Source organism: Balaenoptera ricei, chromosome 17 (assembly GCF_028023285.1).
Source record: "Balaenoptera ricei isolate mBalRic1 chromosome 17, mBalRic1.hap2, whole genome shotgun sequence".
NCBI classification, from domain to species: Eukaryota; Metazoa; Chordata; class Mammalia; order Artiodactyla; family Balaenopteridae; genus Balaenoptera; species Balaenoptera ricei.
Genome location: NC_082655.1, coordinates 42,740,785 through 42,765,267, shown reverse-complemented (window position 1 = coordinate 42,765,267; position 24,483 = coordinate 42,740,785). Strand labels below are relative to the sequence as shown.

The window sequence follows — 24,483 nt, the reverse complement described above, 5'->3', positions numbered from 1 at the left end:
TACCTCGCCAGGCAGATGAAGCACCCTGCTTTGACGAGGGGTAAATGAGAGAGGGTAGAGATCAAAAGCAGGCTAATCCTTCTGTACTTCTTCCTCATTCCCTGTCCTCTCCAGAAACATGAGACTTGGAAGGTGAGCATTCCTTACCTCCCAAGACTCACTAATAGCTTTTAATTTCTATTATTTTACTTTTCTGAATTTTAATATTCTAGTTCTTCAGCCAGTGCTTTTGGCCCCTCTGTTGTGCTTCTACTTGTGCTCAGCTACTATTGGATTCAGGCTTTCATTAAGTGAAAAGTAGTCACATAAATAACTTTTCTCTGAAAGATTTCACATCCTCATTTGTATTACCTGATTTCATGTTAAAATTAGCTTCAATTGCCTGTATTTGTATACAGTATAGTGAGAGGAGAAGAAAATCCAGAAACATGCTTAGTAACAACAAAAGACTTCCTGGTTTACGTCTTCCTGGAATGGTCATCCTTGGGTAGTCAGGAATATATTTATCTTAAAATAAAACACTTCTGGGTATTTTCTTTAAATATTTTTCTCGTACAAAATACTCTAAGTCTTGACAAGTTAGAAAACAAGAGAAAAAAAGTTGAGAGAATCATAAAACCATATTGAGGAAGTCCACCTCAAATTCATTCTAATTGTAGAATGTACAGTTCTTTCATCATTTCTTAATTTCTCATGACAGCTATTGTAAAAGTTCTACATTCATTTTAAGTATCCAGCTACATCTCTGCTCTCTCACCAATCGCAAATAACCTATCTTCGTATTTTACTGAGCAGATCAAAACCATCCAATATGAATTCCCTGATTTCCTCTTTAATACTTAAGTATCTCTGTTTCATTATCTTTCCTGACTCCTGTTCCTGTTTCTAAGAAAAAAGGACCCTTCCCCCTTTCTTAAGTGAACTTTCAACCTGTACTTGTTTAGGGTACTCCCTCCAGTATCCTGTTTCACCCACAACCCTTTATTCAAAGGAAAGGTCCCTTTCCTTTGCTTATAATACCCTTCAGGTTGCCCCATCTTAAAAACAAACTAACACAACCAAACAGTAAAATCTTCCATCAACTCTGCCAGCTGTTCAGCTTGCTATCGTGTGTCTTTCCTTGGTTTCCCAACCATTTACTCTTTCATCATTTGCAGTTTTGCTCTTGCCATTTGCTTCTTTGAAAACCTGTTTCATGAAGTCAGCAATGAATTCCACATACACTGGCTTTATTTCTTTAACTTGACACTTATACAGTTGACCCTTGAACAACATGGGTTTGAACTGCAGGGTCTACTTATACATGGGGTTTTTTTTTTCTTCACTAAATATGTACCACAGCACTACACGAAGTTGGTTGAATCCATGGATGCGGAGGGCCAACTCTAAAGTTCTGTCTGGATTTTTGACTGCACGGGGGTTGGTGTCCCTAACCCCTGCATTGTTCAAGGGCCAGTTGTACAACATTTGACACTACTGGTGACCTCCTCCTTCTTGAAACTCCCTGTTCATGACCTTGGTAAGACTTAGGTATCTTCCCTCTCCTACTTCTCACACTCCTGTTTCTCTTAACCCTTTACTGGTTCTTCTTTCTCCTGTCTCAATATAGTGGTATCCCTAAGATTCTTGTTCAGCCCTTTGATTAATCTGCCATCTTAGGCTGTGATTGTTTAGCCAGTTGCTGAATTCTTGATACATAAGATCAGTCACACTCCTCAGTTACAGAAACCTATCAGAAAATGAAATATGGTTAATTTGGCTTGACTGCTATTAATGAACCTAACCTAACTCCTAATGAAGCCCTCTTTCTTTAACATGTGTTCAAAAGGGATGTTTAAAGTAGCATGAATAATTCCCAAAAGCGTATTCATTTATGTATTGATACAAATAAGGGCCAACTCTAGTAACATTGATAGTTCAAAAGTATGACATTTATGGTAAAATTCAGCTACAAATGTATTTTTATAGTAAAAGTAGGTTTGTGTTATATAACTTCAGTATGGCTAATTTGCTTTCTTTTAAATATCAGGTTTCTTTCTCGGTCACATATGAAATGGATCAAGGAGAAGCACATGTCCAGACAGATGTGAGTTTATTTTAACCTGTAAAATACTTACAGTATATTTTTTAATTAAAAAAAAAGTTTTTACATGTACAGGAAAGTTGTCAAAATAAAGAGATTTGCAATATATCCCTCACCCAGCCTCCCCTAATGTTAACATCTTACCTGATGGTAGTACAGTGATCTTAATCAGAAAATTAATATTGATGTAGTCCTGTTAACTAATCTAAATACTCTTTGGATTTTACAGATTTTTTTCACTATCCTTCTTCTGTTTCAGGACCCAGTCCAGGGTCACATATTACTTCTAGCCATCGTGTGTATCTTTAGATCTGACAGGTCCTCTGTCGTTCTTTGTCTTTCATGACTGACACTGGTATTTTGGCCCTCAGTTGGGTTTATCTGATATTTTCCCATGATTAAATGTAGTTTTAGCACAAATGCCACAGAAATGATGTTGCACCCTTCTCAGCAAATCATATCAGAAGATACTTGATGTCAGTGTATCTTATTAACAGTGATGTCAACTTCGATCATATGGCTAAGATGGTGTCCACAGAGTTCTCCACTGTATTTTTCCACTTATAATTAATAAGTATCTTGTATCTTGTGAGGAGATACTTGAGATTATGCAAATATCCTGCTCCTCATTATTCTTTTGCCCTCTAATTTTAGCACCCATTGTTAATTCTTGCCAGTAAAAAGTGTTACTGTGACATTTGTCTGATGGTGATTGTATATTTCCATCATTTCTTCTATATTTGTTAATTAAAGTTCTACTATAAGGAGGAGCTGTCCCTTTGTCCACATTGATTTATTTATTCAATTATTTATTTAAATCAGTATGGACTCATGGATATTTATTTATTCTAGCAATGATAATTCATTACTATCTATTTTCTTGCTCAAATTGTCCCAGATTTGACCATTAGGGGTTCCTTAAATTTGGCTCTTATGTCCTTTTAGCCACCTTCCACCACCATTTTTTGAGTACTTCCTTACTTTCTATTTACAGTATCTTTGAACATGGATGAAATTACTTTATGAAATTACATAAATTCCAAAATTTTTTTTTCCTTTAGATTGCTTTGGGTGTGTTGGGTGGACTAGCTGTTTTATTGTCTCTTTTGAAGACAGCAGGTTGGAAGAGACGCATTGGGAGTCCCATGATCGATTTACAGGTATGATCACAGGAATTTTTTAAGTATATTTTTATCTTTTGGCTGTTTTATATCCTTCTAATAAGACACAGCTAGAGAATGAGTAAAAAGTTCTCTGGTGTATAGGACTAAGAGAGGTGTATGCTCATTTCCCTCCCACGTTGCTGTGGGCCAGTCTGGACCCAACTGCAGTGCTGTTCTTGTTTCCTCACGTCCTCACCAACACTTGCTGTTTTTCCAGCCTTTCCATTTTTTGCCAGTTTGGTGGGGTAAGTAATATGTTATTCTTGATTTAATTTTCATTTCTCTGATTACTCTTCGTATGCTTTATTAATCATTTGGGTTTCCCCTCCTGTGAACTTCCTGTTTATATCCCTTGCCCATTTTTCTAATTAAGTTTTCAGTTTTTCTTGTTTATTTAAACAAGTTTTTTTTTTTTTTTTAAAGATTGATTGATTGATTGATTGATTGCTATGTTGGGTCTTCGTTTCTGTGCTAGGGCTTTCTCTAGCTGTGGCAAGTGGGGGCCACTCTTCATCGCGGCGCATGGGCCTCTCACTATCGCGGCCTCTCTTGTTGCGGAGCACAGGCTCCAGACGCGCAGGCTCAGCAGTTGTGGTTCACGGGCCCAGTTGCTCCGCGGCATATGGGATCCTCCCAGACCAGGTCTCGAACCCGTGTCCCCTGCATTAGCAGGCAGATTCTCAACCACTGCGCCACCAGGGAAGCCCCCTAAACAAGTTTTTATATTTTATTTATTTAGAGTTTTATGTATTTTCTAAATATAAATCCACTTTTGGTTTTTGATGTTGAAATGTATTCTCCAAGAGTGATTCATGTGTTATTTTATCTATGTGTTACTTTGTTTAACAGAAACTCTTGATTTTAATATTGTCACATCTGAATAGGTTTTCATATTATGGCATGTGCTTTTAGGATCTTGTTTAGGAAAGCCTCCCCTATCTCAAGATCAAAAAGGTATTCTCCCGTATTTTATTCTATTAACTTTAGAGTTTCTCTTCTCAATTAATCTTTTTTTATGTTTGTTTTTATTTTTATCTATCATTTTTTGAATATTTACTATGTGCCAGGCACTTTTTTAAGCGTTACGTGTATAGTTCATTTAGTCCTCACAATAGCTCTATGAAGTTAGGTATTATTATCATTCCCATTTTATACATGCTGAAATTGTGGCAGAGGTTAAGTAAGTTTCCTATTCATTTAATTTTTATAGCAGCAAAGTAATAGGTGGTATTTCCATTTAGCTGATTAAGAACATGAGAAAGGCACGTAGTAAACTTGTTTGTACTGGGATATCTTCCTGACTCCAGAGCCAATGTGCCAAGGAATCAGAGGAGGGGGGCTTGATTTACTGTCTGGGATAGTCAAGAAAGGCTTCCAAGAGAAGTGAACTTTAAGCTGGGTTATCTGCGCATTCCACAAATAGTCACTGACAGCCAACTGTCTGAGTGCCAGGCGCTCTACTAGGCACTGGGGGGGTTGTGGTAATGAGCAAAGAGAGACATGGTCTCTGCCCTCAGAGCTCACAAGAGTTTGCCAGAGAGAAGAAGGGAAGAATATTTGTAGAATCAATGCCCATTTCATTCCCCAAAACATTTGAGATGAAAGCGTGGAGTAGTTAATTATTGAGTAAGTGGTTGGAACTGGCAGATGAGGCTAAACATTTAATTTTTGTCTAGGTTGTGGAGGACCTTGTGAGTCAGGAATTTATATTTTAATAAGGAGTCACCGTACATTTTTAAGAAGGAGAGTAAAACAATCCAATTTACATTTTAGAAAGCCAACTCTGATGGTAGTATAGAGGATACATTGGAGAGAAGGATTGCAAACTCGAAGAAAATTAGGAAGCGGTTCTAAATTTCTTAGATGGTGAAAGATGAGAAGGGTTGAATAAGACAGAGGCTATTGGGAATGGATCAAAAGGTTAGGACCCAAAAGGTGTCTAGGAAGTAGCTGCAGTTGGTCTTTCTAACTGATCCACGTATACATGAAACAAGGCTTCAAGCTTGAGAAACTGGGTAGATAACATGTTATTAAAATAATAGTATAAATAGATTGTGTCTATAATGGCTGTAATTCTCTTTTTAAATTGCAGACAGTTATGAAATTCTTGGTTTACTATGCTGGTGACCTGGCCAATGTTTTCTTTATCATCACTGTGGGAACAGGTCTTTACTGGCTTATTTTCTTCAAAGTAAGTGATTTTCTGAATTTAACCTAAGTGCCAGTACCTGAATAACTTGTAAGCTTTCTTTATAAAGGAACTGTCTTTAGTTGAGGATATTTCTGATCAAGAGTATTGGGGCAAGTGCTAAACTCACCATTCCCTGAGTGTGCTGTGTTTATTGAGTGCATCACCATCTTCCTCTTTTATGCTTTCTTTGGGTTATAACTTGTGTTTAGTAAAAACTTTGTATGGTCATATTTAGCAGCATAATTTTTATCATAGGCACAGAAGTCTGTCTCTGTTTTGCTACCAATGCCGGCTCAGGAAGAACGTTTTGTTACTTATGTGGGATGTGCTTTTGCTCTGAAGGTAAGTTTCAAAGCACGGGTTACTGAATTTAAAACACCTGCTAATAAGCACATAAGTCTTTAAAATTAAACTGCTTTCAAAATCTTTGGTGTAAAATTTAGTTTAATTTTGGAAGAAAGCGTGAATTAATTCTGTTTTACTAGGAAATCTACTTTTATTTATAATAGATATCTTATTCTGAAGATCTGCCTGAAATAATTTATTATTATTTAATTTAACCTGTTAATTGAGAGTAAAAGGTACCATGCTGGATAAAGTGCTGAACTCTTAGCATTGGTTCTCTGCCTCCATATTCCTTTCCTCTTCTTCCCATGGCAACCCCCCTCTCTACTTCATTGTTGTGTCGATGGATGTGAAGCTCTTTACATGCTTCTGTGGTAGATCTCATCCAATTGTGTTGTGATTATTAGGTGTCTGATGTTCCCACTGATCTGTGAGCTCCACGAAGAGAGGAATCATCCCATACTTAGATTTTTATCCCTTGTTTGATCAATAATGTACCTGCTAGGAAGAAGCCTTAGTTTAAACATATTCTGTAAATGAAAATACCAGAAATAAGGAAAAAAAAACAACAGTGAGAGCATGCTAAAACTTTAATTAGGACAAGCAAATTATAGTTGGAAATACCTTTACTTATAAAGAAGTTAGATGATCTAGAAAACAAAGTATGCTTTTGGAAACCTTGGGAAAGAGAGACAATTAATGCAAGATCCCTGTATGAGGAGGAGGTAGTGTGTCTCCTTTCACATCCCTATTTCAAAGAAAGACAGAAAAAGGGAAGTGGAATTAATATGTATATAAAAATTCTGTGAATTTGGTGATTCCGTTCTTTTGTGAGCTTCTGTTGATCTCCTAATGGTATTACGACTTTGTAACTTGTGAAAATTACATATTCTTGTGATTACAGTATGTTTGTTTCTTTTTTTTATTGAAGTATAGTTGATTTACAACGTTGTGCCAATCTCTGCTGTGCAGCAAAGTGACTCAGTTATACACATAGAGACACTTTTTTTTATATTCTTTTCCATTATGGTTTATCACAGGATATTGAGTATAATTCCCTGTGCTATACATTAGGATCCTGTTTATCCACTCTGTATATAATAGTTTGCATCTACGAACCCCAAACTGCCAGTCCATCCCTCTCTGCCCCCTTCCCCTTGGCAACCACAAGTCTGTTCTCTATGTCTGTGAGTCTGTTTCTGTTTTCATAGATAAGTTCATTTGTGTCATATTTTAGATTCCACATATAAGTGATATCGTATGGTATTTGTCTTTCTCTTTCTGACTTACTTCACTTAGTATGATAATCTCTAATTGCATCCATGTTGCTGCAAATGGCATTATTTCGTTCTTTTTTATGGCTGAGTAGTATTCCATTGTATGTATGTACCACATCTTCTTTATCCATTCATCTGTCAATGGACATTCTTAAAGAATCACTGTTGGTTTCAGAAGCAGGCTTAATGCAGATACTTTAAGGTGCTTTGTTTGTCATTCTCAGGCTCTGCAATTTTTGCATAAGTTCATCTCCCAGATTACCGTAGACATATTCTTTATTGATTGGGAGCGACCTAAAGGAAAGGTTCTTAAAGCTGTTGAAGGTAATGAAAGTAACCATTTGTACCAAGATTCTTTTGCCACCATTGTAGAGCAAAGAAGGTGAAACGCTTTTACTCATTTTATCTCCCCTACCAGGTGAGGGTGGTGTTCGGAGTGCTACCGTTCCCGTAAGCATATGGAGAACATATTTTGTGGCAAATGAATGGAATGAAATTCAGACTGTGAGAAAAATTAACCCACTCTTTCAAGTACTTACTGTCCTCTTCCTTTTGGAGGTATAAACTGTTTGATATAATTGTATACAACTTATGGGTACCTCATAAATGTTAATATAATTCCAGCTAAGTTTTCATGTCAGTGGAAGAGTTTTCTAAAGGTTAAAATATTGTAATCAAGCCATTAAAAAATACACATAACATGAAATTTACCATCTTAGTCATTTTCAGTATACAGTTCAGTACTGTTAAGTACATTCCCGTTGTTGTGCAGTAGTCTCTAGAATTCTGTTCATCTTGCAAAACTAAAACTCTGTACCCATTAAACAACAGCTCCGTCTTCTCCCCTCTCCCCAGTGCCTGGAAGCCACCATTCTACTTTCTGTCTTTTTGAATTTGTCTACTGTAGGTAAGGAGTGATTTTTAAACCACTGGTTTGTAGCAGAATCCCATAGGAAGCTTTTGCAGAATACCTATGCCTTACCTCACCCCTCGAGATCATGTTCAATTCCGTAGCTCTGAGGTGAGCCCAGGTATCTATATTTTAAGAAACCCCCCCCCCCATTATTCATAGTCTCACTCCTGTATTAGAACCACTATTAGAAGGTTGAAATTTTCTAACAAATTATCATTGAACACCTACTATGGACTGTGTTCTGTCTTAAGACCTGGGGCTGTAGCTTAACAAGACACACTGAATGGGTACATGCTTGTGATCCCTTTACAGTTATTTCACGGGTCTGGGTAGAATTATTAAAGAAGTATTCAGTACTGAATATGAGACTGAAATATGGAAACTGTATGAGTAACAGATTTTCTCTAGAATTAGCTGCTTAAGTAAGGTTAGATATGAATTATTAACTTGTATGTCTGTCTGCCTTCCTTCCTTTTTCCTTCTTTCCCGCTTTTCTCCATCCTTTCCTTTTTAAACCTAGAGGAACGTGTGTGTCCCTAGGATATATGAACACTGTCTCAAAAATTCATTTATAGTAGTGTTTTTTAAAGCTTTAAAAGGTGTTATGTGAGAAAAAAGTATTATAATGAAGTAAGTTTGGAAAACACTAGATTCAATAAAGTCATGTAGATTCCTTTACCATAAAACTTTCCAGAGCTTTTATCCTATGAGGGTGGAAGGCATGGAGGTGAGTATAATATACTAACTAAACTTATTTAACCATGGCTTCCTTTTATCAAAGATGATATCTTCCTCAAAAGACATTTTGGAAAATACTGTTTTAAAGTATAAAAGGTATTTTACATAGTGCCTGGCATATGTTAAAACTCATGAAATACTGGTTGTTCATTGGTAGTTTACTGAAGAAAGCTTTATTGAAGAGAATACCAAATGAACTGGCTAAATATTTTGTATTAAATACTTTGTAATTAAAATACTGGATAATTATTTTTATCTAGATTTTCTACCATTTATACAAACTTGAATACTTTAGTTTTTCAAGGTAAGGAGTAGAGAGGAGGGTCTCATTTTCAGACTAGAAGAGTTTTCTTTATCTATGTCTGTTTAAATTATTTTTTCTTCTTATTTCAGGTTGTGGGATTCAAGAACTTAGCATTAATGGACTCATCTTCTAGTCTTTCCAGAAGCCCACCTAGCTATATAGCTCCTTATAGCCGCATTTTGAGATATGCGGTGTCTACTGCTCTTTGGCTAGTCATTGGAATTATACAGGTAACAAGAGATTGTTCTTTTAAGCAACATTGCCTCTCTATATTTTTAACTCTGTTTACATGCTAATCCTCAAAATTGACCACAACATGATTTCTATAGTATAAAGAAGGTGATAAGAACAACAATAATAATAACTAATAGCTAATTTTTACATAGTATGATAATCTAGGCACTGTGTTAATGAACTGCATTACACAAATTAACTTACTTAATCTTTATAGTAGCCCTCAGAGATAGATTCTTGTAGTATCCTCATTTTATAGCTGAGGATGCTGAGGCACAGAAAGGTTAAATATTTACCTAAAGTCATGCAATTAGAAATTGGCAGAACTGGAATTTGAACCCAGGCAATCTGATTTCAGAGTTCATTTCTTATCAATAGTGGGGCTCTGAAGGGTCTTTCAGAGTCTGCAGCTTTCTAGTCACAGGATTTAGTTTATATATAATGATGGGAATTGCTAAGTTACCCTTAATCTTTTCTTTTCTTTTGAAATGTAACTTATAGTTTACATTTATCTGTATATCATTAAATCTCTCAAAAACCAGTACCCCTTCTGAAATCTTCTTTGAAATATTTATTGAAATAGCTGAAACTAAAAATAAATCTTCTCAGGTCCCAGGGCTCTAGCAGAGGATCTTTTCTATGTTTACTTCCCTTATCTTCTTAAAGCTTTTAAAAAAAGAACGAAAGGAAGAAAAGAAAGAAAGAAGCAGCAGCTACAGCGCTTAACTCTGATCTCTGCATTTCTTTCTCTTGCTTACAGACACTCCCATGAGTGGAAAAAGGCTTTCTGTTTGATTAAGATCTCTTTAACTTTTAAGTAAGCAAATGAAGGTGGGACCTCTAGAAAGAATAGGTTGAACTTCCTATAAACTGGAGAGCAAATATTTGCCTTAAAAGCTTATTTTAAAAGGTCTTTGGGATTGAAATCCCAAAATTCCTACAGAATTGGACCCAGGTGTCATTCCGTAACTTAAGAATAGACTCTTTTAAATTTGCATTTATTTTAAGTTGGTGAGACTTGTTCAAACTTGAAGCTATAGGATAGAGCTAGTGAGGGATAGTTTGACAATCGGAAAAGGAAGAGAAACAGAAATTAGGATTTGAAATAAAATTCGATTAAAAGAATATGGGGTTTGATTTTTTTCCCTTCCAGTTTTATTGAGATATAACTGACATACAACACTGTAGAAGTTTAAGGTGTACAGCATAGTGATCTGACTTACACACATCATGAAATGATGACCACAGTAAGTTTAGGGAACATCCAGCATCTCTTATAGATACAAAATTAAAGAGATAGAAAGAAAAATATTTTTCCCTTGTGATGAGAACTCTTAGGATTTACTCTCTTAACTTTTATGTATAACCTAAAACAATGTTAATTATATTTATCATGTTGCACATTCCATCCTTAGTACTTATTTATCTTATAACTAGAAGTTTGTACCTTTTGACTGTCTTTATCCAGTTCCCCCCACTTCCCCCTCCAGCCCCCACCTCTGGTAACCAGAAATCTCATCTCTTCTTCTAAGAGTTTGTTCATTTGTCTGTTTGTTTTTGAGGTATAATTAACCTACAACACTATGTTAGTTCCTGGTACACAGCATAGTGATTTGATATTTCTATACATTTCAAAATGATCACCATGATAAGTCTAGTTACTGTCTGTCAACCGTATTATGGGGTTTGATGTTTATCATCAGTATAATAGTAAGAAAATATTTATTTTTACATATACCAATATAAGTTTTTGTGAATAGATCATATTTATCTGGGTGTAGAGAATTTAAGGGAATACCATCTGAAGCTTTTCATATTGGTTGAGTACAACAATACAGAAACCCCAAATAGCAGTGGCTGAAATAAAAGTGACTTTTCTGTCTCCCGTGAGAAAGAAGAGCAGAGGTCGGCAACGCAGGGCCATCAGGGTGGCTGCTGTCAGGCCCAGATACCTGTTGTTCTGCTCTGCCCCTCAGGACTTCACCTCTAAGGTCACCTCGCAGTCCGTAATGGCTGATGGAGCTGCAGGGGTGAGCCAGGGGAGACCTCACCCTTTCCTCTTTTTTTTTTCACTATGAGTTTTAACTGAAAACATTAAAACAGCTTAACTACTCATAATGAATTACGAAACTGTAATAGTTAAATTGTATTATCATTTATGAGGCATTTATTCTTCCTTATTTTGTAGACCTGCAAGAAAGTTTGCATACTTGTGTTGTTTTCTGTTCTGCATTTCAGAGGAATATTATTAAGAGAAAGTCTAAAAGTTTTATAAATCAAAACCCAACTGAGAAGTAAAATATAAAGAGAAAAATTTATATATAGCTGAGCATAGGTGGTTTTTAGCTCACGTTTTAGGTATGAAAACAATTTAGCTCATTTCACATGAAACACAAGCAGGTAAAGTAGTAAAGCTGAATCATGAAAACCCCTATCAGTTGTTTTTAGCATGCCTCTTAATTTTTCTTTCCCCTGGTTTCTTGTCTTGTGTGCCGGAGTCTCAAACAGAGCAAGTCTCGAACCATTTGAGAGGGTGTCAGTGATAAATGGGCCACGAAGGAAAATGTCAGCAAACACGAAAAAGCAAATCCTGCCATAACTATGTAGTGCACCCAGACTGTTCAGCCACATACCCATAGATAAATCCAAGTATTGCAGAAAAGAATAATTCCCTGAAACCCCTGTTCAGCTAGCTTCTGGCCCTTGTAATCCACCTGTGTGGGCAGCGAGCTCAGATGCTCCAGCATGACTGGATGAGGAGGCAGGCAGTGGGGCAAGGGCAGCCCCAACTCAAGGACCACAGGGGCCACCAGGGTCTGGTCCTGTGTGCAGATTGGTGGGCCTGCCGATCGGGGGAGTGCAATGGACGCTCACCCTCTCCTCTTTGAGAGCCCTTTCAGAAGTGTCTTTGACATCTCCTTGGTCAGAACTTGGTCACCTGGCCACACTTCACTGCACTGTCAGCTGGGCAGCATTGTGCCCACTCAAAAGAAGGGTTCTGTCACTAAGGGGAAGGGGAAGGATTGTTCAGGCAGCAACTAGCTGTCTTGGGCACTACCGTCTAACCTCGTTCTTTGTTTCCCATTCTGCTGTCATTTGATAGGAAAGTATTTCTCTCCATGGTCACATTCTCAAACTATCAGTGTTTCTTCCTAAAATATCCATAAAAGTTCCTTTAGCCTATTACAGTTCCATAAATTTGTCTATACAAACTCTTCTTGATTCTCATAATATTAGGCTTTATTGTTCACTCCTTATATTTCCCCAAACCCAGCTTCTTCAATTTTTAAGTGGCATCTTTTAGTTTTTAAACTTTGAATGTTACTGTTTTTCATGTCATTTAAAGGAGTTTTAAAATGTGTACATAGAGTATTTAGGAAAGTCTTTTCAGTATTCACCTGCTATATTCATTTACATATCTGAGTACATTTTATGTGCGAGGCACTGTGCTGAGCTCAGAGATACGCTGTAACAAGAACAAGTCATAGTTGTGACAAGTGCTGTGAAGGGCATCAGCAGGGAGATGAGATAGTGAGTAGAGGGGGAGGTAAGGGGAGTGGAAGTTAGGAATGCAACAGCAGGTGACAGCTTTGAATTGGGTGGTTAGGAAATGTTATCTTTCTCTGAAGTGTATCTAAGAAGGCCTACAATGTAAACTTTTCTCTTTTGATTTATAAAACTTCCCTTTGTAGTATTGTTATTAAATCTATCTAAGAAGACACTTGAAACCATTCCATTTGAATGTTTAACACATTATCTGTAGTTGAAACAGAATACTTGACATATGCTTTTTATGTGCTACTCTATCAGAAAAGATTAATTTGAAAAACAGCAATTTTTCTAGTGGCTTTTTGAATTTAGGAGATGAGCAGAATTGCAGAACCAGACCTAAATCTGGCCATTAATGCATTGGTCTATCCTAAAGCTTTTAAAGCCCCTTACTTCCTCCCCCTGTGTTTGTCCTGTCTTATTTTAATGACACAGAAAAGTTTTTTAAATTCAAAATAAGCTCCCTCAGTGAATCTTAACACAATTCCAAAGCACCCTTCCTTTGACAGAAGAATCAGAAATGATAAGTAGGACTTTATCCCACAGGAATTGTTATTGGCCACTATGTTCTTGGTTGGAACTTCTTTTTTCTTATGACACTATACTGTGACTATAAAAGAAAATTAAATCCTAAAATCTAATAAACATGAACTTGGCTTAATGTTTCAGATTGTGTTCTTTGCTGTCTTTTATGAGAGATTTGTAGAAGATAAAATTCGACAGTTTGTTGACTTGTGCTGTATGAGCAACGTAAGTACTTTCTGACTTTATCTCGCAACTGTTATTTCTTCCTTTTTAAAGGTCATGAGTACACTACAAGAGGCTTTAAAAGTGATTTGCTATGATTGTATTTTTAGTCTGATTTCCACTGATGGTTAATTCCAGAGATGGTTATAACAAGCTACAAGTTAATATTTACTGTCTTAATTTTTCCTTCTTTCTTTGCAGTTTCTTAATTATGAATTGCTTATGCCACCAAACAGTTGACTCAGCCTGAAGTCCCTGAAAAGTTTTCATATATCAACCCTGTTTCTTCCTTTCTTGGGAGTGTCTCCAGTCTCTTTTGCATCTACTTTTTAAAATAACCTCATTATCCTTTATTATCTTATTATTCTCTTTATATGTTTTCCAAGAATTCAACCCTCATTATTTTGAGAGAAAGGAAGCAATTTTAAGAAGAACTTAATTTTTATTGTTTTGCAGATGAGCTGCTAACTGCTTCTTCTTCTCTTTTGATAGATATCAGTGTTTCTGTTATCCCACAGATGTTTTGGTTATTACATTCATGGTAGATCAGTACATGGGCATGCCGATACTAATATGGAAGAAATGAATATGAATCTTAAAAGAGAAGCGGTATGAATGTATTTTATATCTTTTTGTTTTTTAAGTTGAGAGATGGCTCCTCTTAATCTGGGATTTGTAGTAATCTTTTCAAAAAAATCCTCATTGATTACTTTTGAAAGTTGCTAGGATACCAACTCATTACCCTCAACACTGAAAGGGAATGAATCAAATTCCATCCTACAGTTCTTTCAAAGTAACCAAATAATTCATGAGGGAAAGATCTTCCTGTTGGAAGAAAGTAAAAGGAATTCTAAGTTAGAAAATCACCATTTTGTAATTACTAATGGATTAATGCCTATAGGCTACAATCATCAATGGATGCTAAAACAATTAAGTGAAGGATGACAGGGAACTTTATAATGAGGAATCAGGTTGATATAATCTGAACACACTGGCTCAACCTTACTACAAGTAAAAATTAGGAAAACTGACATTATGCACTTCCTCTTATGATGCAGTAAGGAAGTACATAATATCACCCATGAAGTATTCTTGCCTAAGAAAATTGAACCTGAATGTAGTCAAGCCTCTAGATCTAACCTCCAGTTTACAGGAAATAGAGGGGATAGAGACAGAATAATACCACAGGAAGCAATTAGCCAGATGCAAAATGTTAGGATGTCTCACAAGACAAATGACCCAGTGTCTCCAACAAATCAAAGGCATGAAAAGAAAAGGAGAGGTGGTGGTGGTGGTGGTGGTGGAAGAAGACTGTTAGATATAAGAGAAATTTAAGAAAAAAAACAATCAAATATAATGTGTAGACTTTGATTGGATCCTGATTCAAACAAACCAACTATAAAAAAATCTTTGGGAAAAATCTTGGAGATTTAATAGACTAAATATTAAATTATATTAAGGAAAGATTAATTTTATTAGGTGTGAAAATGGCATTTTTTTTCAAGGTCTTATTGGTTAGAGATACATACAGAAGTATTTGCAGATGAAATAACATGGTATCTGGGGTTTGCTTTAAAAGAAAAAAGTTGGGAGGATAGATGAAAATTGGTAAAATGTTGGTAATTGTTGAAGTTGGGTGATGGATGGTTTACTGTTCTCTCTACTATGTATATTAGAAAACTTCCATAAGAAAATTTAAAAATAAAAATATGTACTTAAGAGGAAAAACCAAGAGGGTTTATTGATTAAGGGACTATACCTGTGACTTGCAAGAACTTAATAGATGATAACAACATCTCAGAGAAGAACAATTTATTTAATACATTGAACTGAATCAGTTGGTTAACTATTAGAAATTATACCTGGACTAAAAGGTTAAATTTCAAAATAAAACTATGAAAACCTAGAAAAGAATATTTCAGATTGGGAGATGACAATCTAAGCATAAAATACAGAAAGCATCAAAAAAGTAACATTTGTTGATTTTACTTTATTGATATAGAACATATGTGTAGACAACAATTAATAAAAGACATGGGGTAAAATTCTCATAGTAAATATGACAAACATATTGATAACTATTGAAAGTCATATAAATCAGTAAGCAAACTAAGTCAAAACCTCAATGGAGGGACTTCCCTGGTGGTCCAGTGGTTAAGACTCCATGCTTCCACTTCAGGGGACACAGGTTCAATCCCTGGTTGGGGAACTGAGATCCTGCATGCCGCAGAGCGTGGCCAAAAAAGAAAAACAAAACAAAAAAACCCAAAAAACTCCCATGGAAAAATGACAAAAAGATTTTTAAAAATATGTAAATAAACAGAAAGAGACTAGTAAACCTCTAGAAAATATCCAACTCATAAATCATAAAAGAAATGAATGTAAAAATAACATTTTTACTTTCTTCAAATTATCAAACTTTTTTAAAAAAGCTAATAGCTAGTAGCATCAAGGACAGGGTGCAATGGGCACTGGTCTCAGAATACATTTTTACAAACCTGCCTGAAAGCATTTGACAAGAGCTTTTTAAGAATTCATTATCTTTGGGACTTCCCTGGTGGTCCAGTGGTACAGAATCCGCCTTACAGTGCAGGGGACGCGGGTTCAATCCCTGGTCAGGGAACTAGGATCCCACATGCTGCGGGACAGCTGGACCCACGCGCCACAACTACTGAGCTTGCGTGCCTCAGCTAGAGCCCGCACGCTGCAAACTACAGAGCCCATGTGCTCTGGAGCCCACGCACCACAGCGAGAGAGAGGAAAAACCTGCATGCCACAACTAGAGAGAAGCCCGCACGCCACAACTGGAGAGAAGCCCACGCACCACAAGGAAGAGCCGGCACACCACAACTAAGACCTGACACAGCCAAAAATAAAAAAAATAAAGAGTTCATTATTTGTGACTTACTGATTCTATTAATCTAACTCAAGGAAATAATTAGCAATGTGAATAACTACTTAGGTTCAGGATCTTCATCACAGGGGTTATTTATAAGGGCAAAAAATATGTAAAAATGAGAGAATATTAAGTAAATTGGTTTACCTATACAGTGAAACCCTAGGTAAACATTAAAAATCATGTTTTATAGAACATTTAATGACATGGAGAGATGCTGAGGATATAATGTTAAGTGAAAAAGAAATCAGTACGATCCCAGTTTTATGCCATCTATATGTATATGCCTAGATAACAACTGGAAATGAAATACCTTAAAATACCTGTATCTCTTGGTGTTCAGGTTATAGGTGATTTTTTTTCTTTTTTTATATTTCTCCATATTTTATATATTATCTGTAGCGGCATGTGCTTTTTTAATCGGGAAAAAAATTTTTTTTTTTTTTTAAATAGAGAAATTCACTACACATAGACTGCCTTTAAGTCAGTAGAAAACCAAGTGTTATATTATGTTTCCAGCTTAGGTTTAGATAAAGGAGGACAATGTTAAGCTCCAGAGTAAGCAAATAAAGTCGAGAATGGAGGCAAGAATACTTATGCTGAACCCTAAAGCATCTATGAGAATTGGCTAGGTCGGGGGTAGGGCAAAATGTTACAGGCATATGGTTCTCAGGATTCAAGTCGTGTCAGAGAGACTTGAAATAGATATCTGGTCTATAACATTAACCATTGGGTCATGTATCACTACCTTTTTTATTGGAATTTATTAAGGAAGCATATTAAAGTGTTTAGAAAACAAAAAAGACCATTTATAAAAGTTAATTCTAAGACTAGACTTTTTGTCATTTATTAAAGAGCAATAAATTAATTATAAAGAAAGCTAAGAATATCAATATACAGTGAACTTAGTATGAGATTTTTTTTTAAGTAGGTCAGAGTAAAGGAGATGATATAGCACCTGCAAGGAAGTATGATGAAATAGAAATTAGTAAAACCTAGAGGGGAGTGGGAACCTTGGTTACTGTTAGAATCTCTTTGTCTCAAATATAATAGTTCAGTACAATTTCAGTTGGCTTCCAAATCTTGTAATGTTAAATATTATATTTTCTTTTAAAGATAGGCAAAATTTTCATAATCTTGATCTTAATTTAAATTTTTTAACTTTTCAGGAAAATTTGTGTAGCCAAAGAGGTTTGATACCCAATACAGATGGTCAAACTTTTCAAATTGCTATTTCTACCCAGATGAGACAACAGTATGACAGAATTCATGAGACACTAACAAGGGTTTGTATAAAGGACAATTCACATATATTTTGTCAGTATTTCATGTTATTTAGATACCAAGGATGTAAGGCACGTTGCATTTATCCTTGTCTCTTTTTCACATTAGAAAAATGGCCCTGCTAGACTATTGAGTTCATCAGGAAGTACTTTTGAGCAGAGTATAAAAGCATATCATACTATGAATAAATTTCTTGGCTCTTTCATCGATCATGTATGTATCATCATTTATTTTTAAGCTAGAATCAAAATGCAATTTTAAAAAAGTTAGCGAGGAGTGTCAATTATTTCTTCAGTCAACCAAATCAATGGACTTACGCCTTGTGGGATTTTTTGTTTGTTTGTTTGTTTGTCTTTGCTGTAAAAACTAATACTGTGGCTTAGGGATGGAGTTAAGTTATGTAAAAGAAAAAGATTTTTACATGTCTATTAGCATGATGATTACCTTAAAATATGTCTATACTGGAATTTTGTTACTTAACAAATATTATCAATTATTTATTGTAGAAATATGCTATGATTGTATTCCTAAAAAGCTTGTTATAAATTGATTTTCAGTATATCTAGTCCTAAGTACTACTAATAGCATTTAAAATTTAAAACATTCCTAAAGAGAATTTTGTTATAAAGTCCAGCGTAGTAAATTGTCTTTGAAGAACAGATTTTCTTTGTGTCCTATTCATTTTTTTTTCTCTCCTTCTGATTTTACAAAAATTGGGAAGCATTCATTTCACTGCTATTTTTGAAATGACTCTCGTTTTTTATATTAGGTTCATAAGGAAATGGACTACTTTATAAAAGATAAATTGCTTCTTGAAAGAATTCTTGGAATGGAATTCATGGAACCAATGGAAAAAAGCATCTTTTACAATGGTATCCTTCAAATGCCTTTGCTGAACTTGATTATTATTTTCCAAGTTTGAAAAAACATGCTTGTAGTTCCTGTCTTTTGATTGTATACTTTTATATAGGAAACATAATGAACTTAGTTAACTTAAAGGAATTATAGTAGTTTTCTGTGTCCCGTTTTATTATGTCATGTATCAATAGCAAGAAACAAATATATAAAAGATAATTGTTCTACAAGAAAGTAAAAAAAAGCTGAATTTCAAAATCAAACAAGACTTCCCTGATGGTCCAGTGGTTAAGGCTCCACACTCCCAATGCAGGGGGCACAGGTTCGATCCCTGGTTCAAGGAACTAAGATCCCACATGCCACACGGCACGGCCAAAACAAAACAAAACAAAATCAGTGGTAGACATGGAAGAGATAGTAAAACAAATACATAAAGTTCAGATTTTATTGGACTGTTCATTCAGTGGCACACTTATGAAACACTTAAAGAAGAATAATGTTCATGACTTATCTTTAACATTTAATTTTTCATTTTATCCAACTTCTTAAAAATTGCACATATCTGTGTGACAGGAATAGTGACTAAACATGGTTTTTTATCATTAAAAAGGAAGTATATATGTCAGTGTCAATGTGACTGATAACCTTTTGTGTGGCTTGGGAAGAATGGAAATGGTATAACCAGTGTCCTGGCCTAGATATCACTTACCCTTGTGTTATTGAGTGTCACATATTGTGTCAGTCCTGGGATACACAGACTAATGGTCCCTCCCTTGGGCATCTTGTTTAGTAGACTGTGGAAAGTAGGCATGTGATGAGTGAGTGGAGTGATGCTGGGATAGAAGTCTGTGCAGACACAGGTTGCACTGGGTGCAGAAAGGAAAGTAGAAAATCTTAACTAGATACAGGGTGAAGCCAGAGAGGCAACATGGTGAAGTTTGAACTGGGTATTAAAAAATAAGTTGGTGTTGTCAAACAGGAGGGTCCAGGTAAGAGAGGTGAAGACATTTGTGCAGAAGGGGGAAAGGGCGTTATACACTTAGGAACTTTATGATTGAAGCCTCGAATGAAGTGGGTCAGTGAGAGAGAGTGCATGAACGATAAAGAGGGCAGAGACTGAATCCCAAAGGCCTTGTCTGACACCCTAAGGAGTTTTGCTTTATCCTAGAGAGCACTTGTTTCCAAAAACATTTTTAAAACAATTTTTGTCCTACAAGGTGTGTGAAGGTTGATCCATGGAGGTGTGAGAAGAAAATATTAAAAAGTCTATTTGTATATTTGCAATTCCATCATTCTTAATTTATATTTTGGAAAAATTATATGTAGTAGTAATTAATAAACTACGCCTATTATGGGATGCATGCTCAGCATTTTATTCTGATAAGGATACATGATCAGAACAATTTGGAAACCACTGCTAATGAACATGGATGTCATCAGAAAGCCTTCAGCATATCTGATTTATAAATTGGAAGAATTATTCTGGCAGTAGTGAATAGGTTGGGTTAAACAGATGTAAGACTATAACAATATAACTTAGTCATTAAGAATATAGCTTTCAAAATTTTCTGGTCTTGGGTTCAAGATCTGACTACTAGTTTTGTGCACCTGAGAAAGTTGTTTACCCTTTCTGAACTTTAATGCCCTCTCTATAAAATTAAGTATAACCTTCTAAGGGTTGTTGCGTTTACACATGTGTAATCATTGTGTAAAGAACCCGGTATGGGTAGGCGCTCAGAAAAATGATGTTGTTACCATTTCTAATAATAATAATAATACAATCATCATCAACAACTTCTTCATCTCTATTGGGAAATTAGGAGAATATGAGCTAAGGCAGTAGTGATGAGGATAAAGAAGAAAAGATTGCCAGAGATGTTAAGGAAAAGAAGGTAGGAGAGAAAGAGTAGTCAAAAATCATCCGGATTTCCAGCTTGTGTGACTAGGTGATTGTTGGTGGTGCCACCCTTCACTGAGACAGGGAGTGCAGATGGAGGACCAGGTTTTGAAGGAAAGAGGATGAATTTGGTTTTGAATATGTTGTGTCTTGAGGTACCTTTGGGACATCTAGGAAGAGATGTCCAGTAAGCCAACTGGGGGACTGGATCTTAGGAGAAAGTAAAGGCACACAATAAGCTGGGGAGTCTCATCAAATGAGGTCATTGCTGGAGCAATGGCAGTGAAAGGTCACCCACGAAGAGTGTATATTGCTGGCTTGTTTATTTTTTTTAAATATGTATACAACTATATGTACAGAAGTGCATATCTTGTAAGGATATAGCTTAACGGCCAGTGAATTTTCACAAACTGAATATATTCCTATAACTAACGCCCTGATCAAAAAAGAATGTTAGCAGCAAGCCAGATGTCCTCTTGTATAAAACAAGAGTTCCTAACTGGGTATCCATGGGCAGCTGAATCACTGAAGTGATTCTCTGTACCTCCCTGAAATTGTGTGCAAGATTCGTATATGTGTACTTCCCCCACTTCCTCTCGTGAAAGGGTCTGTAGCTTTCATCAGAATCTTAAAAGGGTGTTCACATCCCAAAAAGGATGAACCCTTACTTGGGGAGTGAGAAGAGAGGAAGTCTCAGAGAAGAACCTTAGGGGACTACTTGAGACATAAATTATAGCACACTATTCTAGTCCTTGCTGGGTTTGTTTTGCTTTTTATTTATTTATTTATTTTAATTGAAGTATAGTTGATTTACAATGCTGTGTTAATTCTCTGCTGTGCAGAAAAGTGTGTTTTGCTTTTTAAACTTAATCTATCTTAGAGAATCTTTCTAAGATTCTTTAGCCTTTAGTTATATAAACAAGTAGAGAAAGGATATTCATTACCTGATCATTGAAAGATATTGACTGTATACTTAAACTACTAGCAATTACAACCCTTGGTGCAAATGTTAAAACTGCTTTTTATGAGCAGAGTTCTTTGATTAACCTTTTAGATTAGCAAATTTTAATACCCTTTGTTTATTTTTTGTAAACCATGAAGTATTTTTTTCTTTTTTTAAATTCAGGTATAATTGACATAAAATAGCCATGAAGTATTATAGTAACTAGTTGTTTTTAAATATCCAAGTTTTATCACCAGAAATTTATCACAGGTTTATTCTATTTTTAAATTTCTAATTTATGTCTTATAAATTGCTTTTTTTGATAGATGAAAGTTATTCTTTCAGCAGTGTTCTGTATTATGGAAATGAAGCCACTCTGCTTATTTATGATCTGATGTTCTTCTGTGTTGTGGATTTGGCTTGCCAAGATTTTATTTTAGCATCCTTCCTTACGTACCTACAGCAAGAGGTAAATTTAAGAATTTTTTCTGGGTTTCATTTAAAAGAAATATGTTAGAAGTAGATATTTATTTTTATAGCAGAGAGTAACAATGTATACTCTCACTAGGAATTTGTAAAGACTTAGAATATGATTAGCCCTGCCAAAAAAAGGAAAAACATTTCAACCAGGTTCATTCTACACTTTCCTTCAGGGTCAATGAAGTACCGAGGTCTCGGGGAAGGCATAAGTTGCTTGAGCAAATGTGAAAGGAACCTAATAGGAAGACATTTAAATTACCCATCTCTCCTAGATGCCAGCAGTGAGCAGTAATTAGAGTCCCATTCACCCTCTGCACCAGATGTTACCGTAACAAAAAGGCAAGCTCTGAGATCTAGCTCTAGGCTCAGCCACTTTAACTTGTAACTCTCACACATCCCCTATCTGCTTGGATTAGAAAACAATTGCGTGGATGGGTGTGGAGCCTGAAATGGAGACTTCAAGAAAAACCAAATTTGTTCTAGAAATGTTAGTATTCATATCACCCAAATATTCCCCACTATGTCAAAGAAGTGTATGAGTTAATAAGATATAATGTATTAGTTTTTGATAGAGATCTAGAATTATGAACAAATTCTGTTCCTCACAGTTCTATTGATGTTTCCATAGCTTTTAGAGCTAGAGGAAACTTGTCTTGCCAAATATTTAAAAGTATATTCCTGTGAACATAAGGGGATTTGTATCATTAATTTATAAAAATATATTCTGAATAGGGACTCACACTGCTTCAGTATTATGAAAGATGATAATAGTCTTGAAATAATTTTGTGTATCACCATGGAATTCAGATGTCTGATACATGAAAATAAATAGTTGAGAGAATTAGCTAGTTTAATTTAGATATTTTAATTGATGTGCACAATTAATTTCCTTTATATATATATTTTTCCTTCTGAATTGTTTTACTTTTTTTCAGATTTTTAGATTTATTCGTAATACAGTAGGACAGAAGAATTTGGCATCCAAAACATTGGTGGATCAAAGATTTCTGATTTAATTTATTGAATAGATAAAGACAATTATAATCATGGCAAAAAAAAGTCATGATTATCAGGTTAGTTTGCCGTATTTTTTAAAACTTGTAATACAAATTATTCTATTTTTATTTGTTTTTTAATCTACAGAAAGATTTATTTTTATAACTTGTAGATATACAACTTGCTTTGTGAACATGTAGTGTGATACAATGGAAAATATTATTTTCCTATTATGCATGATATTTAATTCACCAGCTCATAGACTAGATAGCTCTGACAATGGGACAAAAAAAAAAAATCTAAATGTTGCTTTCAGCATAACATTTTTTTAATGATATTCAAAACAGTCCCCATCATTTGTCTCTGTAGATTATTTTATGAACTAGATTTGCCTACATTTTCTCACATTGAAAAAGAATTTTGATTCCAAGTTCAAGCCTAGTTTTCAATTCAATATTTTGTTTTACATATTTTATGGTTAAATAAATGTTGAAAATACTTTCAAGTTTACTTAGAAATTTGAAATTGTATATGGGCTGAATCAATTTGCCTCATTTTAATTGTTCACCCTGTTTGGCAGTGGACTGATTCACTATTGGATTAATAGGCACCTCGTGAAATGGTACGTAGTCATTCCTTTGTATACCTGTATTATTAGGTCAATATACTCTTTCCATGAAGTATGTTTATATCTCTAATATCATTTACATTATTGAGCTGTAATATAGGTTTTTTATACATTTATACATTACTTAACATTGTAAGAGCACTCCCAAAGCTTTGCTCTTCAATTATGTTTAAAGATTGTAAATAACAAACTGTAAGTTACGTTAACAAGGTGATTTATTGAAAGTAAGCTTAGGCTTCATAAGTTAGTAGGCTAGTATTTTTTTTTTTAAATAAGGAAAAAAATATGAGGAGCCAAAATATAATTAATGTAAATCCTGAGCCATGTAGCTAATAATTTTCCATGATATTATTTTTCTTCATATGCTCTTTAATAATCCTTTTCATTGTATACCATGAACTTGAAAGTCACCTTATTTCAAGTATAATGGTCATTAACCCCCAAAGCAACATTTCTTACTGCCTTCTATGTTAATGCTGTGTAAATACTTAAATGTAATACTATGTAAATATTGTTTATATTACTGAATTGAAAATATAGAATAAAACATTTGGTGTTTCTCTTTCCTGTTTTATTAATATGTATTTTATGAAATAGCATTTAGGAATACAACAGTATTGGGGCGGGTGTCCCCAGCCATTGCTAAGCTGAATCCTTTACATTCTCTGAATCTTGAGGATGACTGAGAAGAGGGGAGGCTAATAAGTTGAGGATTTGAAACTCTGGTTTCTTAAGGGTCACAGTACAGAAATGCCTTTCTAAAAGCCTCAGAGATAAGTAAATGTACCAGCATGGATTTTTAAAGCCACCTACTCAGAAGCTTATGAAAGAAATACAACTCTCATTCTACATAAAAGAAGTTAATATTCGTGTGAATATATTTAAGTGGAAATTTCAAAAAATATGATCGGTTGGCTCACTTGCTGATAAATTAAGACAGAGAAAAGACATTTAAAAAAT

The 24,483-nt window shown here is 35.1% G+C and overlaps 1 protein-coding gene and 1 pseudogene across 3 annotated transcripts in view; one reads left to right on the top strand and one right to left on the bottom strand.

The window, feature by feature from the left end:
- The window catches only part of TMEM67 (transmembrane protein 67), a 43,347-nt gene extending 19,290 nt beyond the window's left edge, over nucleotides 1–24,057 (top strand). The window contains exons 15-29 of one of the 3 annotated variants that reach the window (XM_059901226.1): nucleotides 2,030–2,086; nucleotides 3,145–3,243; nucleotides 5,339–5,437; nucleotides 5,693–5,779; nucleotides 7,284–7,383; nucleotides 7,478–7,617; nucleotides 9,104–9,244; nucleotides 11,144–11,278; nucleotides 13,467–13,547; nucleotides 14,037–14,153; nucleotides 17,610–17,726; nucleotides 17,833–17,937; nucleotides 18,494–18,596; nucleotides 21,746–21,888; nucleotides 22,835–24,057. In XM_059901226.1, the coding sequence (XP_059757209.1) occupies nucleotides 2,030–2,086; nucleotides 3,145–3,243; nucleotides 5,339–5,437; nucleotides 5,693–5,779; nucleotides 7,284–7,383; nucleotides 7,478–7,617; nucleotides 9,104–9,244; nucleotides 11,144–11,278; nucleotides 13,467–13,547; nucleotides 14,037–14,153; nucleotides 17,610–17,726; nucleotides 17,833–17,937; nucleotides 18,494–18,596; nucleotides 21,746–21,888; nucleotides 22,835–22,915 (1,605 nt within the window). In that variant the 3' untranslated portion in view covers nucleotides 22,916–24,057. Of the gene's footprint in view, nucleotides 1–2,029; nucleotides 2,087–3,144; nucleotides 3,244–5,338; nucleotides 5,438–5,692; nucleotides 5,780–7,283; nucleotides 7,384–7,477; nucleotides 7,618–9,103; nucleotides 9,245–11,143; nucleotides 11,279–13,466; nucleotides 13,548–14,036; nucleotides 14,154–17,609; nucleotides 17,727–17,832; nucleotides 17,938–18,493; nucleotides 18,597–21,745; nucleotides 21,889–22,072; nucleotides 22,423–22,834 lie in introns of those variants that run through there. The other 2 variants (XM_059901227.1, XM_059901228.1) reach the window with 2 other exon arrangements.
- LOC132351927 (signal peptidase complex subunit 1-like) lies at nucleotides 11,683–11,995 on the bottom strand (annotated as a pseudogene).
- Nucleotides 24,058–24,483: the final 426 nt, after the last annotated feature.